Source organism: Caretta caretta, chromosome 3, assembly GCF_965140235.1.
Source record: "Caretta caretta isolate rCarCar2 chromosome 3, rCarCar1.hap1, whole genome shotgun sequence".
NCBI lineage: Eukaryota > Metazoa > Chordata > Testudines > Cheloniidae > Caretta > Caretta caretta.
In genome coordinates this window covers 7,926,875-7,939,150 of record NC_134208.1, presented here as the reverse complement: position 1 = coordinate 7,939,150, position 12,276 = coordinate 7,926,875, and the positions used below count along the sequence as shown (strand labels likewise).

Sequence of the window (12,276 nt, the reverse complement as noted above, 5' to 3'; positions counted from 1 at the left end):
GGGTGAAGGGGTGAGGCCTCCTTAGCCTAGAGTTACTCCTTAACCCTCTCCTGTCCACTGAGGGGTTTATACACCCCGTCACAGAGATGTTAAAAAAGTTTGTGACCGTTGTCCTTCATTACTAGGACCAGCTCAAGCCTCCCCTGAGGTTTGCTTTCCAGGAAGTTCCACAAGTCTCTATGGGATTCTTCACATTTGAGTTATTGTATGGAAGACAGCCCCAAGGGATATTAGACCTGATGTGCTAAACATGGGAGGGAAAAGATTCAAGAACCTCCAACTTGTTGCAGTATGTGCTCACAAAACTGGGTGATTGGGCAACAAAATGGCGGATGAAATTCCATGTTGATAAATGCAAAGTAATGCACAGTGGAAAACATAATCCCAACTCTACATACAAAATGATGGAGTCTAAATTAACTGTAGAAAGAGATCTGGAGTCATTGTGGATAGTTCTCTGAAAACATCTGCTCAATATGCAGCAGCAGTCAAAAAAGCTAACAGAATGTTAGGAGCCGTTAGGAAAGGGATTGATAAGACAGTAAATATCATAATGTATGTATATAAACCCATGGCATCCCAACACCTTGAATACTGCATGCAGTTCTGGTTACCCCATCTCAAAAAAGATACATTAGAATTGGAAAAGGTACAGAGAAGGGCAACAAAAATGATTAAGTGTATGGAATAGCTTCTGTATGAGGAGAGATTAAAAGACTGAGACCATTCATCTTGGAAAGAGATGACGAAGGGGGGGATGTGATAGAGGTCTATAAAATCATGAGTGGTGTGGAGAAAGTGAATAAGGAAGTGATATTTAGTCTTTCACATAACACAAGAACCAGGAGTCACCCAATGAAATTAATAGACAGCAGGCTTAAAACAAACAAAAGGAAGCACTTATTCACACAACACACAGTCAACCTGTGGAATGCATTGAAGATGTGAAAGCCAAAAGTATTATGGAGTGCAAAAAAGAACTAGTTACATTCATGGAGCAACCCAATGCTCTGAGTGTCCCTCGCTTCTGATTGCCAGAAGCTGGGACTGGACAACAGGGGATGGATGACTCGATTGCCTGTTCTGTTCATTCCCTCTGAAGCACTTGGCATTGGCCATTGTCTGAAGTAAGGATACGAGGCTAGATGGACCACTGGTCTACCCACTATGGCCCTTCTTATGTCCTTATGTTCTTAAATGTACCAACTCTCTTATTATCTAAAACCTGCCATCAACTTTCACCCAAAACTCCAATTGATTTCTACTGGCGTTCCCTGCATGGATCAGTGGCAGGGTTTGGTGCTACATTTTAGCTCTGGACTCTATCAATGAAACTTTCCTAATTACGGCTTTTTTGATCTAAAGAGATGTCCCCCTGTTGGGAATTGTGTAGTACATGCAACTTCTGCTGAAGTCAGTGGAGGTTGAAGATGCCCATTGACTTCAATGAGAGCAGAGTTAGGCCAATACTGAGCCGAGGATAGACCAAAATCCTATCTTAAATGGCATTCCTGACCAGTGTTAGGAGTTAATGTACATCATGGGATGCCAGATGATGCTCTTTTCTGCTGACAGATACATATCAAACAGTTCCCATCCTGCCATACCTAGATCCCCCATCTAGAAATACAAACACTATGTGTGTGGGGGTGAATGCCCAGGGGGTCACAGACAGATCAAAAGGGTTCATTCACAAACGTGCAGAACATGGACCCTGACCCCTAAGCTCGACCCCAGAATGCCAATCTCAGATGCCTACTGCAGAGCACCTTGCGATGGCTTTGGGAATGGTGATCAGGGGAGACATTCAGGGCACCTATGGGCAGCTAGTATCCATCCATAATATATGGTCTGTGATTGCTTCCAAAATAAGCTGCATCCCCTCCCCCAACCCACCCACTCCCCAAACACTTCCCCCCAAAACTTGAACTTTTTTTGCAGCATGCCTGGAAGAGACTTTTATCTTTTGGGTTAAAGATTATCTAGAACTGGTGATACAGAAATGACATGTACACTACCAGGAACTCCTGGTGCTCGACAAACACTGTCAGAAGGAAACTGAATTCAGCCCTTAAGGAAGGCTGAGTCAGGAGGAAGGTAATTGTGATAGGTCCCCTCACTCCTTCGGGGTGCCACTTGGAACTGGGGTACCCACTGAGCCCGCCTGACCCACCAGCCTGGGATCCCTTTAACTGTACTGCTGTGACAAGCTGCAGACACGCTCCTGGTCTCACAGTTTCATCAGCTCACATACAGGTAGGGACATACCCAGCTGTTGTAACATGCAAACAGGCTTTCTGACTAGCCTCTGCATGGGAAGGCTTCAGCTAAGGAACTGCTCAGATACTCAAGTGCACACCCCCCTCTGGAGGGCAAACCTAAAATTGTACTGTCTTGCGCTGCACAGAGAACTGTACAGGGTAAGCTCATGAAATTCACCCCCTCCCTCAATGTGGAGAGGAATATACACAGCTTTCTGCCCCAGTTATAATTTATACACACACTGGTTTTAGACAAAACAAAAGCAAGTTTATTAACTACAAAAGATAGATCTTAAGTATTATAAAGAATAGCAAACAGATCAAAGCAGATTACCCAGCAAATAAAACAAACACGCAATCTAAGATTAAGATAATAAAGAAACTGGCTACAAGTAGAAATTTCTCACCCTAAATGTTGTTTTAGGCAGATTGCAGAGGTTCTTGAAGGCCAGTTGCACTTGCCTGCAGCTTAAAACTTCAAATATTTCATTCACAGGCTAGACAACCTTCCAGCATGGGCTCAGTCCTTCTCCCCTCGTTCAGTCTTTGTTTCTTAGGTGTTAACAGCAGTCATCGTGGGTGGGGATTCAATGAAGAACCAACCTGATTTTGTCACTCCCCTGCCTTAAATAGGCTTTATATATGGTGGGAATCTGTTGTCTTCCAGTATGATTCCCACCCTCGGCCAGTGGAAAAATACTAATATTATCATGGTGTCCAGTATCAGGTGACTCGATCACATGACCCTACAGCTATAACTCAGAGTCTGTTTGCAGCATCCCTAGGAAGGCTTTCCCGGTGAAAGATTAGCATCTTCTAAAACCTATTGTTCTTCCTAATGGCCCTTCCAGCCAGCAATCTAGGCCTTGTGTTCACTGCCACTTTACAGCGCTGGTAGCTACTCCCCTCGTGGGGGTGGGTTTTTTAAGGTGCTGCGTTGGTGCCGTGACTACACAGCCATGTTAAAGCGCTGCCATGGCTTGCTAGTGAAGACATACCCCTAGACTTATTGCATTCTGTCCAGTGGGCGGTCCCCAGGTGTAAACACATTTGTAATAGCTGTACATACAGTATTCCTAACTTCAGATACAAAAAGGATACATGTATACAAATAGAATAATCATATTCAGTAAATCATAACCTTTCCACTGATATCTCACATGACCCATCTTGAATAAAATACATCATAATTATGTCATACTCATACCATAATAATATCTCTATGAAGAATATGTCACAGTAACAATTGGAGCATTTGGTCTCAGCAGGGTTCTCAACCTTTTCCATACTAGGTTGTCCTTGCCATTTAGCAATATGGGAAGGGCCAGATGGTCATCCCCCCCGGCCTCCTAGATTGAAAACCCCTGGTCTAAGGCAAGAGAGCAGTCTAAAAAGTGCACCAAGGAAGGGGGCATAAGCCAGTGTGGACATGGGGAAAATTAAAGCCCTTTAGGTATGCCCACTAGGCTGTCCTTTTTGCCCTTCTGCAGCACCTTCTTTCTCCAGACACATATACAGCTGCCACCATCTCTCCTTTCTGTCTACTTGCTCTCCTGTCTCCTCTTGTTTTTTCTTGTTGTCTTTTCTTTTGTGGATTTCTCTCCCTTTCTATTTGTGGCTCTACTTGTTTTTTGTCCTCCTGCTCCCCTACCACATTCCCCCATTCACTAGGATACATGTTGCTCTTGATGGGAACAACCAGGGGTATCCCCTGCATGACTGAGCTGAATATCACAGAAAAAGAGACGCTTGAGTGGGCAGGACACTGTGTGAGCCTATAACCATGTACTTGTCAGCGGCTTCCCTGGATGGCTACTCTAGTGGCCAAGGCATGACCAGGGAGAAAAGGCAGGTGGCGTTCAGATGCCTGCCTCTGCTTTCCCCACAACAGACGCGTGTTTGAAGGGGACAGCACTACAGTGGATCTGGGGCTCATGCAGTATTCCATGGCTGCTCCTCAGGGAAGCTCTGCTCCGTGCCCACACTTACTTAGCCCACCACAACTTTGGGGTGGGAGTACCACTGTCTGTGTAGGGAAACAGTGATATAAGCCCCAGTGCTAGGGATAGCTAAAGGAGAGTGAGCTTGCCCTTCAAAGTCGGTAGGTCCAGAGTTCTGTTCCTCCTGCAGCATATATGCCATATAATCAGTGGCCTCTGCTTGTGGTCACCAGTCCACTCTGCCAGCTTCTGTTTACAGAGACAAGGGGGTGAGATAATATCTTTTATTGGACCAACTTCTGTTAGTGAGAGAGACAAGCTTTCAAGCTACACAGAGCTCTTCTTCAGGTCTGGGAAAAGTGCTTACAGATACGTAGAGTATCTGATAAATTCATGGACTAGATAAACTAGAACTAGATAAATTCATGGAGGATAGGTCCATCAATGGCTATTAGCCAAGATGGACAGGGATGGTGTCCCTAGCCTCTGTTTGCCAGAAGCTGGGAATGAGCGACAGGGGATGGATCACTTGATGATTACCTGCTCTGTTCATTCCTTCTGAAGCACCTGGCACTGGCCACTGTCGGAAGACAGGACACTGGGCTAGATGGACCTTTGGTGTGACCCAGTAGGACCATTCTTATGTATGTTCTACAGTGTCACAGTTAAATACAATATCAAACAGATAGGTTAGCATTAGCATGTGTCTGTAAGGGACCATTCAAGGTGAAGTGGCCCATGAACACCCCTGTAGTCACAGGGCAAAAAGGGGGGTTAGACGGTTACAGATGTTGTACTCAGCCACAAACCCAGCATCTTTATTAAGACCATGATTTTTAGTAAAAAGAAAAGGAGTACCTGTGGCACCTTAGAGACTAACCAATTTATTTGAGCATACATCCGATGAAGTGAGCTGTAGCTCACGAAAGCTTATGCTCAAATAAATTGGTTAGTCTCTAAGGTGCCACAAGTACTCCTTTTCTTTTTGCGAATACAGACTAACACGGCTGCTACTCTGAAACCTATGATTTTTAGTATCTAGCAAAGTTATTAATTTAAACTGCCAGGCTTGTCTTTTGAAAGTGTTGTGCAGGTTTCCTTTAGGGATGAGGACTGATAGATCAGATATAAACAGAACGATTGCTCTGTGAAAAGTGTTTACCCACAGGCGAGAGGTTTTTTTTTGTCTTTTATCATTTTCCTGTGTGAGTTCATTCATGAGCGTAGTTATGGTCTGGTTTCCCCCACATAGTCGTTAGTGGGGCATTTAGGGTATGTCTGCCCAGCAACTAGACACCTGTGGCTGGCCTGGGCCAGCTGACAGGCTCAAGGGGTTCAGGCTGCGGGACTGTTTCATTGCTGTGTAGACTTCCAGGCATGGGCTGGAGACTGAGCCCTGTGACCCTCCCACCTTGCAGGGTGCTAGAACCTGGGCTCCAGCCCAAGCCCAGAAAGCTATACAGCAATGAAGGAGCCCCACAGCCTGAGCCCATGTCAGCTTGCAAAGGCCAGCCACAGGTTTCTAATCATCGGTGCCAACTTCCTCTCTACCTGGGGGGTGCTTGACCTCCTCCCCCGACCCAGGCCCACCCCCACTCCACCCCTTCCTCCAAGCCCTCACCCCACCCCGCGTCCTCCCACCCCTGCTTCGCCCCAGGCCCACTCCACCCCTTTCCCCAAACCCCCGCCCCAGCCCTGCCTCCACCCCCAGGAGGCGCTGGGAGGGAAGGGGAGGAGTTGATCTGTGGGGCCGCCGGCAGGCGGGAGGCACTGGGGGCAGGGGCGGAGCTTGGCTGCCAGTGCATGCTAAGCACTGCTAATTTTTTTCCATGGGTGCTCCAGCCCTGGAGCATCCACAGAGTTGGTGCCTATGTGTCTAGTTGCTGTGTAGACATACCCTATGTGCATTGTATGAGGTACACCACATTATGATAGGCATGGGTAGGACTCCTGGATCTTGAAAGGTGGTATTGTGAGGGTGTTGATCATTATAGCAGTGAAGATATGTTTGTAGGTTTTGCATCTGTTGTTCTGGCATCTGGTGCCTCCTTGAGTTGATATGTCCTGGCCTGTGGGAAGTTGGCTTCTGATGATGAGCTTGGAGAGGTTGCAGGGTTGGAGAGGTTGTCTGAAGGCCAGAAGAGGGGGTTTAGGAAAGATTTCTTTCAGGATCAGTTCCCCATTGAATATGTTGAAGCTGTCTGATGATACCCCATATGGGTTCCAGTGTAGGGTGGAAGGTGACAGCTAGGGGTGTGTAGTTAGAGGAGGTTTTATTTCTGAATTGAAGCAGGTTTTCTCAGGGTATTTGGGTGGCCTGTTCCACGATGCTATCTATTTCTCTGGTGCAATGTCCTTGTTTGGTAAAGGTGTTTTGAGTGTGTTAAGGTTTGTATCCTGGACTTTCTTCAGAGCATATTCTGTGGTATCTGAGTGCCTGGATGTAGATAACAGATTTCTGTGTGTGTTTGAGGTGGTTTCTGAATCTATGAAGCTAGGGATGGTGATCCAAGGGTTTCTTGTATGTAGCTGTCTGTAGGCATAGGCGCTGACTCCATGGATGCTCCGGGGCTGGAGCACCCATGGGGAAAAATTAGTGGGTGCTCTGCACCTACCGGTAGCCAAGCTCCCCTCCCGCCCCACCTCACCTCCTCCTCTGGCTCCTCCCCTGAGTGCGCCGCGTCCCCGCTCCTCCGCCTACCTCCCAGCGCTTGCCGCCACCAAACAGCTGTAGCAAGCTCTGGGAGGGAGTGGGGAGGAGCTGGAATGTGGCACGCTCAGGGGAGGAGGCGGGAAAGAGGTGGGGCTGGGGCAGGGATTTGGGGAAGGAGTCGAATAGGGGCAGGGAGGGGGCAGAGTTGGGGCAGGGACTTTGGGGAAGGGGTTGGAATGGAGGTGGGAGGGGGCAGGGGTGGAGTCCCAGCAGGGCTGGGGTCTGGGGGGGGTTGAGCACTCACTGGCGCCATTAGAAGTCGGCGCCTGAGTCTGTAGGGTTCCATTGTTGAAGATGATTGTGGTGTCCAGGAAGCTGATGCTAGTGTGGGACTGTTCCAGGGAGAGTTTAGGATGGGTGATGGTTGTTGACATTGTGGGGGAAATCAATGAGGAAGTTTAAGTTGTCTATCCAGAGGATGAAAATATCATTGATGTATCTGAAGTATATCATTGATTTAGTGGTGCATTTGTCCAGAAAATTATTCTTCAAAGTGGCCCATGAAGAGGTTGGCATACTGGGGAGCCATCCTAGTACCCATCCAACAACAAATACTTTCTCCAAATCATGAGAACAGCCCTGGGTACTAGGATGGCTCCCCAAGAAACACTTGTCTTACCACATCTACCTTCATAGATACTTCTGATACTTTTCTCTCTTCCTCTGTCCTAAGTTCCAGGCATCCTTTGCCCCTCTCTCCCAGTCTCCTGCCCCTTTACACCAGGTTTCCAGCTGTTATCCCCTTCTCTTCAACCGTATAGTTAATATATTTATGGAGGAATCAGGATTTGAGCTGCTCTTGCCAATTTAAATACTTTGCTGCCACCTAGTGCTGAGTTAATATTATTAAACACCCAATCTGGTAGATAAAAGTGTATATTAACTTTAAAATGTGGAGGTCTTCTTTGGTGGACTCAGTCATGATTGATTTATGAATAAAGATTAAAAGCTGTATATATGGATAATTAGCTCTTGGACCACTGAGGAGCTGAAGGTAGCAATATGACTGCATGCAAGAATCTGAAGGCTGTAGATACCTAAGATAGAGAGGAATTGTTTAGCATAGTAAAAGGGGTTTGCCTCTTTCTTGTTGTATAGCTGATAGCACATGAGGCCCCAATTTCAGTTGAGGCTCCATAGCTCAGTGGTTTGAGCATTGGCCTGCTTAAACCCAGAGTTGTAAGTTCCATCCTTGAGGGGGCCATTTAGGGATCTGGGCCAAAAATTGGGGAATGGTCCTGCTTTGAGCAGGGGGTTGGACTAGATGACCTCCTGAGGTCCCTTCCAGCCCTGATATTCTATGATTCTATGTTACAATAAATAGTAATAATAATAAGTAATTAGACAGACTGGAAAGAATTTAAGATAGGGAAATTTTAAACTCAATATCAGGAACCAATAGGTATTAATGGTGAGATCTAGATTGTGCAATATTCTCCCAGGTGAAATGGTGGAAACCTCATTGCATGAGTTAGTCAGAATGCACTTGAATAAAACCCTGGCAAATCGACTGTAAAGAACATCCCTGCACTGACCACCAGGCATTAGATGGCACCTAATATGTCTTTTTCATCTCCAGCATCTCTGCATCTGTTGTGTAACTGTAAACCTGCCATGGGCCTAATCCTGCACCCACTGAAGTCAGTTATAATAAATCCAGGTGCTGCTTCAGACGCAATCAGAACCACCTGCCTCTTTGTGGGGAGAGAGACCAGCTTTCCCTGGAAATCAGAAGGCGCAAGTGGTGCAGCAGTGGCAGACAACTTAGCCCTGGTCTACACTAGGACTTTAGGTCGAATTTAGCAGCATTAAATCGATGTAAACCTGCACCCGTCCACACGATGAAGCCCTTTATTTCGACTTAAAGGGCTCTTAAAATCGATTTCCTTACTCCACCCCTGACAAGTGGATTAGCGCTTAAATCGGCCTTGCCGGCTCGAATTTGGGGTACTGTGGACACAATTCGATGGTATTGGCCTCTGGGAGCTATCCCAGAGTGCTCCATTGTGACCGCTCTGGACAGCACTCTCAACTCAGATGCACTGGCCAGGTAGACAGGAAAAGAACTGCGAACTTTTGAATCTCATTTCCTGTTTGGCCAGCGTGGCAAGCTGCAGGTGACCATGCAGAGCTCATCAGCAGAGGTGACCATGATGGAGTCCCAGAATCGCAAAAGAGCTCCAGCATGGACCGAACGGGAGGTACGGGATCTGATCGCTGTATGGGGAGAGGAATCCGTGCTATCAGAACTCCGTTCCAGTTTTCGAAATGCCAAAACCTTTGTCAAAATCTCCCAGGGCATGAAGGACAGAGGCCAGAACAGGGACCCGAAGCAGTGCCTCGTGAAACTTAAGGAGCTGAGGCAAGCCTACCAGAAAACCAGAGAGGCGAATGGCCTCTCCGGGTCAGAGCCCCAAACATGCCGCTTCTATGATGAGCTGCATGCCATTTTAGGGGATTCAGCCACCACTACCCTAGCCGTGTTGTTTGACTCCTTCAATGGAGATGGAGGCAACACGGAAGCAGGTTTTGGGGACGAAGAAGATGATGATGATGATGATGATGATGAGGTTGTAGATAGCTCACAGCAAGCAAGCGGAGAAACCGGTTTTCCCGACAGCCAGGAACTGTTTCTCACCCTGGACCTGGAGCCAGTACCCCCCGAACCCACCCAAAGCTGCCTCCTGGACCCGGCAAGCGGAGAAGGGACCTCCAGTGAGTGTACCTTTTAAAATACTATACATGGTTTAAAAGCAAGCATGTGAAAGGATTAATTTGCCCTGGCATTCACGGCTCTCCTGGATGTACTCCCAAAGCCTTTGCAAAAGGTTTCTGGGGAGGGCAGCCTTATTGCGTCCTCCATGGTAGGACACTTTACCACTCCAGGCCAGTAACACGTACTCAGGAATCATTGTACAACAAAGCATTGCAGTGTATGTTTGCTGGCATTCAAACAACATCCGTTCTTTATCTCTCTGTGTTATCCTCAGGAGAGTGAGATATCATTCACAGTCACCTGGTTGAAATAGGGTGCTTTTCTTCAGGGGACACTCAGAGGTGCCCGTTCCTCCTGGGCTGTTTGCCTGTGGCTGAACAGAAATGTTCCCCGTTGTTAACCACGGGGAGGGGGGAGGGTTGAGGAGGTAGCCACGTGGTGGGGGGAGGCAAAATGCTACCTTGTAACAAAAGCACATGTGCTATGTATGTAATGTTAACAGCAAGGTTTACCCTGAAAGAGTGTAGCCACTGTTTTATAAAATGTGTCTTTTTAAATACCGCTGTCCCTTTTTTTTTCTCCACCAGCTGCATGTGTTTCAATGATCACAGGATCTTCTCCTTCCCAGAGGCTAGTGAAAATTAGAAAGAAAAAAAAACGCACTCATGATGAAATGTTCTCTGAGCTCATGTTGTCCTCCCACACTGACAGAGCACAGACGAATGCGTGGAGGCAAATAATGTCAGAGTGCAGGAAAGCACAAAATGACCAGGAGGAGAGGTGGCGGGCTGAAGAGAGTAAGTGGCGGGCTGAAGACAGGGCTGAAGCTCAAATGTGGTGGCAGCGTGATGAGAGGAGGCAGGATTCAATGCTGAGGCTGCTGGAGGATCAAACCAGTATGCTCCAGTGTATGGCTGAGCTGCAGCAAAGGCAGCTGGAGCACAGACTGCCACTGCAGCCCCTCTGTAACCAACCGCCCTCCTCCCCAAGTTCCATAGCCTCCACACCCAGACGCCCAAGAACGCGGTGGGGGGGCCACCGGCCAACCAGCCACTCCGCCACAGAGGATTGCCCCAAAAAAAGAAGGCTGGCATTCAATAAATTTTAAAGTTGTAAACTTTTAAAGTGCTGTGTGGCATTTTCCTTCCCTCCTCCACCACCCCTCCTGGGCTACCTTGGTAGTCATCCCCCTATTTGTGTGATGAATGAATAAAGAATGCATGAATGTGAAGCAACAATGACTTTATTGCCTCTGCAAGCGGTGATTGAAGGGAGGAGGGGCGGGTGGTTAGCTTACAGGGAAGTAGAGTAAACCAAGGGGCGGGGGGTTTCATCAAGGAGAAACAAACAGAACTTTCACACCGTAGCCTGGCCAGTCATGAAACTGGTTTTCAAAGCTTCTCTGATGCGTACCGCGCCCTCCTGTGCTCTTCTAACCACGCTGGTGTCTGGCTGCGCATAACCAGCAGCCAGGTGATTTGCCTCGACCTCCCACCCCGCCATAAACGTCTCCCCCTCACTCTCACAGATACTGTGGAGCACACAGCAAGCAGTAATAACAGTGGGAATGGTTTTGCTGAGGTCTAACTGAATCAGTAAACTGCGCCAGTGCGCTTTTAAATGTCCAAATACACATTCTACCACCATTCTGCACTTGCTCAGCCTGTAGCTGAACAGCTCCTGACTACTGTCCAGGCTGCCTGTGTACGGCTTCATGAGCCATGGCATTAAGGGGTAGGCTGGGTCCCCAAGGATAACTATAGGCATTTCAACATCCCCAACAGTTATTTTCTGGTCTGGGAATAAAGTCCCTTCCTGCAGCTTTTGAAACAGACCAGAGTTCCTGAAGATGCGAGCGTCATGTACCTTTCCCGGCCATCCCACGTTGATGTTGGTGAAACGTCCCTTGTGATCCACCAGAGCTTGCAGCACTATTGAAAAGTACCCCTTGCGGTTTATGTACTCGCCACCTCCCTAGTCAATGTCACTTTTCACAGCAGACTTCGCTCTCCACTACAAACCTTACTTCTGTGCTACTGCTGTATTTGTATGTTGGTTAATATCACTTTTCAGAGCAGACTTTCTAGTGCAGACTTCCAGCAGACTCGCTAGCTAGCTGGGAGGCTGTGAAAAGTGATATCTGTATGTTTGTTAATATCACTTTTCACAGCCCCCCAGCTCTGAAGGCAGTGGCCAGCAGCAGCTGACAAGTAAGGGAGGCAATGGGGGAAATGTGATATTAACAAATGTACAAATATCACTTTTCACAGCAGACTTAGTGCCCCATTGGCACCCTTACTTCTGTGCCGCTGCTGACAGCAGGCTCTGCCTTCAGAGCTGGGCAGCTGGAGGACGGCAGTACCTCTGAAGATATTGCCACCAGCAGCAGCACAGAACTGAAGAAGTAAGGGTGGCAATGCCATACCACGCCACCCTTCCTTCTACATAACATTTGACCTTTGCGCTGAGAGGGGCGGCTAAGGTAAACTTTGGGGTGACTACAGCCCTCTGCCCTGTCCCTGCCTGCATATCTGACTGTTAAATTATAAATTAGGGGTTTTTTGGCCGATCTCAGTGTTCTGATTAGTCTGCAATTTAATGCAGCTCTTCAGCTATTGAATAATCAAGCCCGCTAATGTTGTTTCA

General features: G+C 47.6%; 1 protein-coding gene across 7 annotated transcripts in view; it reads left to right on the top strand.

Moving 5' to 3' along the window:
* The window catches only part of FBXO16 (F-box protein 16), a 78,780-nt gene extending 68,025 nt beyond the window's left edge, over positions 1–10,755 (top strand). For 6 of the 7 annotated variants that reach the window (XM_075126323.1, XM_075126321.1, XM_075126324.1 and 3 more), the window contains 2 exons: positions 8,494–9,629; positions 10,218–10,755. In XM_075126323.1, the coding sequence (XP_074982424.1) occupies positions 8,494–8,515 (22 nt within the window). In that variant the 3' untranslated portion in view covers positions 8,516–9,629; positions 10,218–10,755. The remainder of the gene's footprint in view (positions 1–8,493; positions 9,630–10,217) is intronic. The other variant, XM_075126320.1, reaches the window with a different exon arrangement.
* The last annotated feature ends 1,521 nt before the right edge of the window (positions 10,756–12,276 follow it).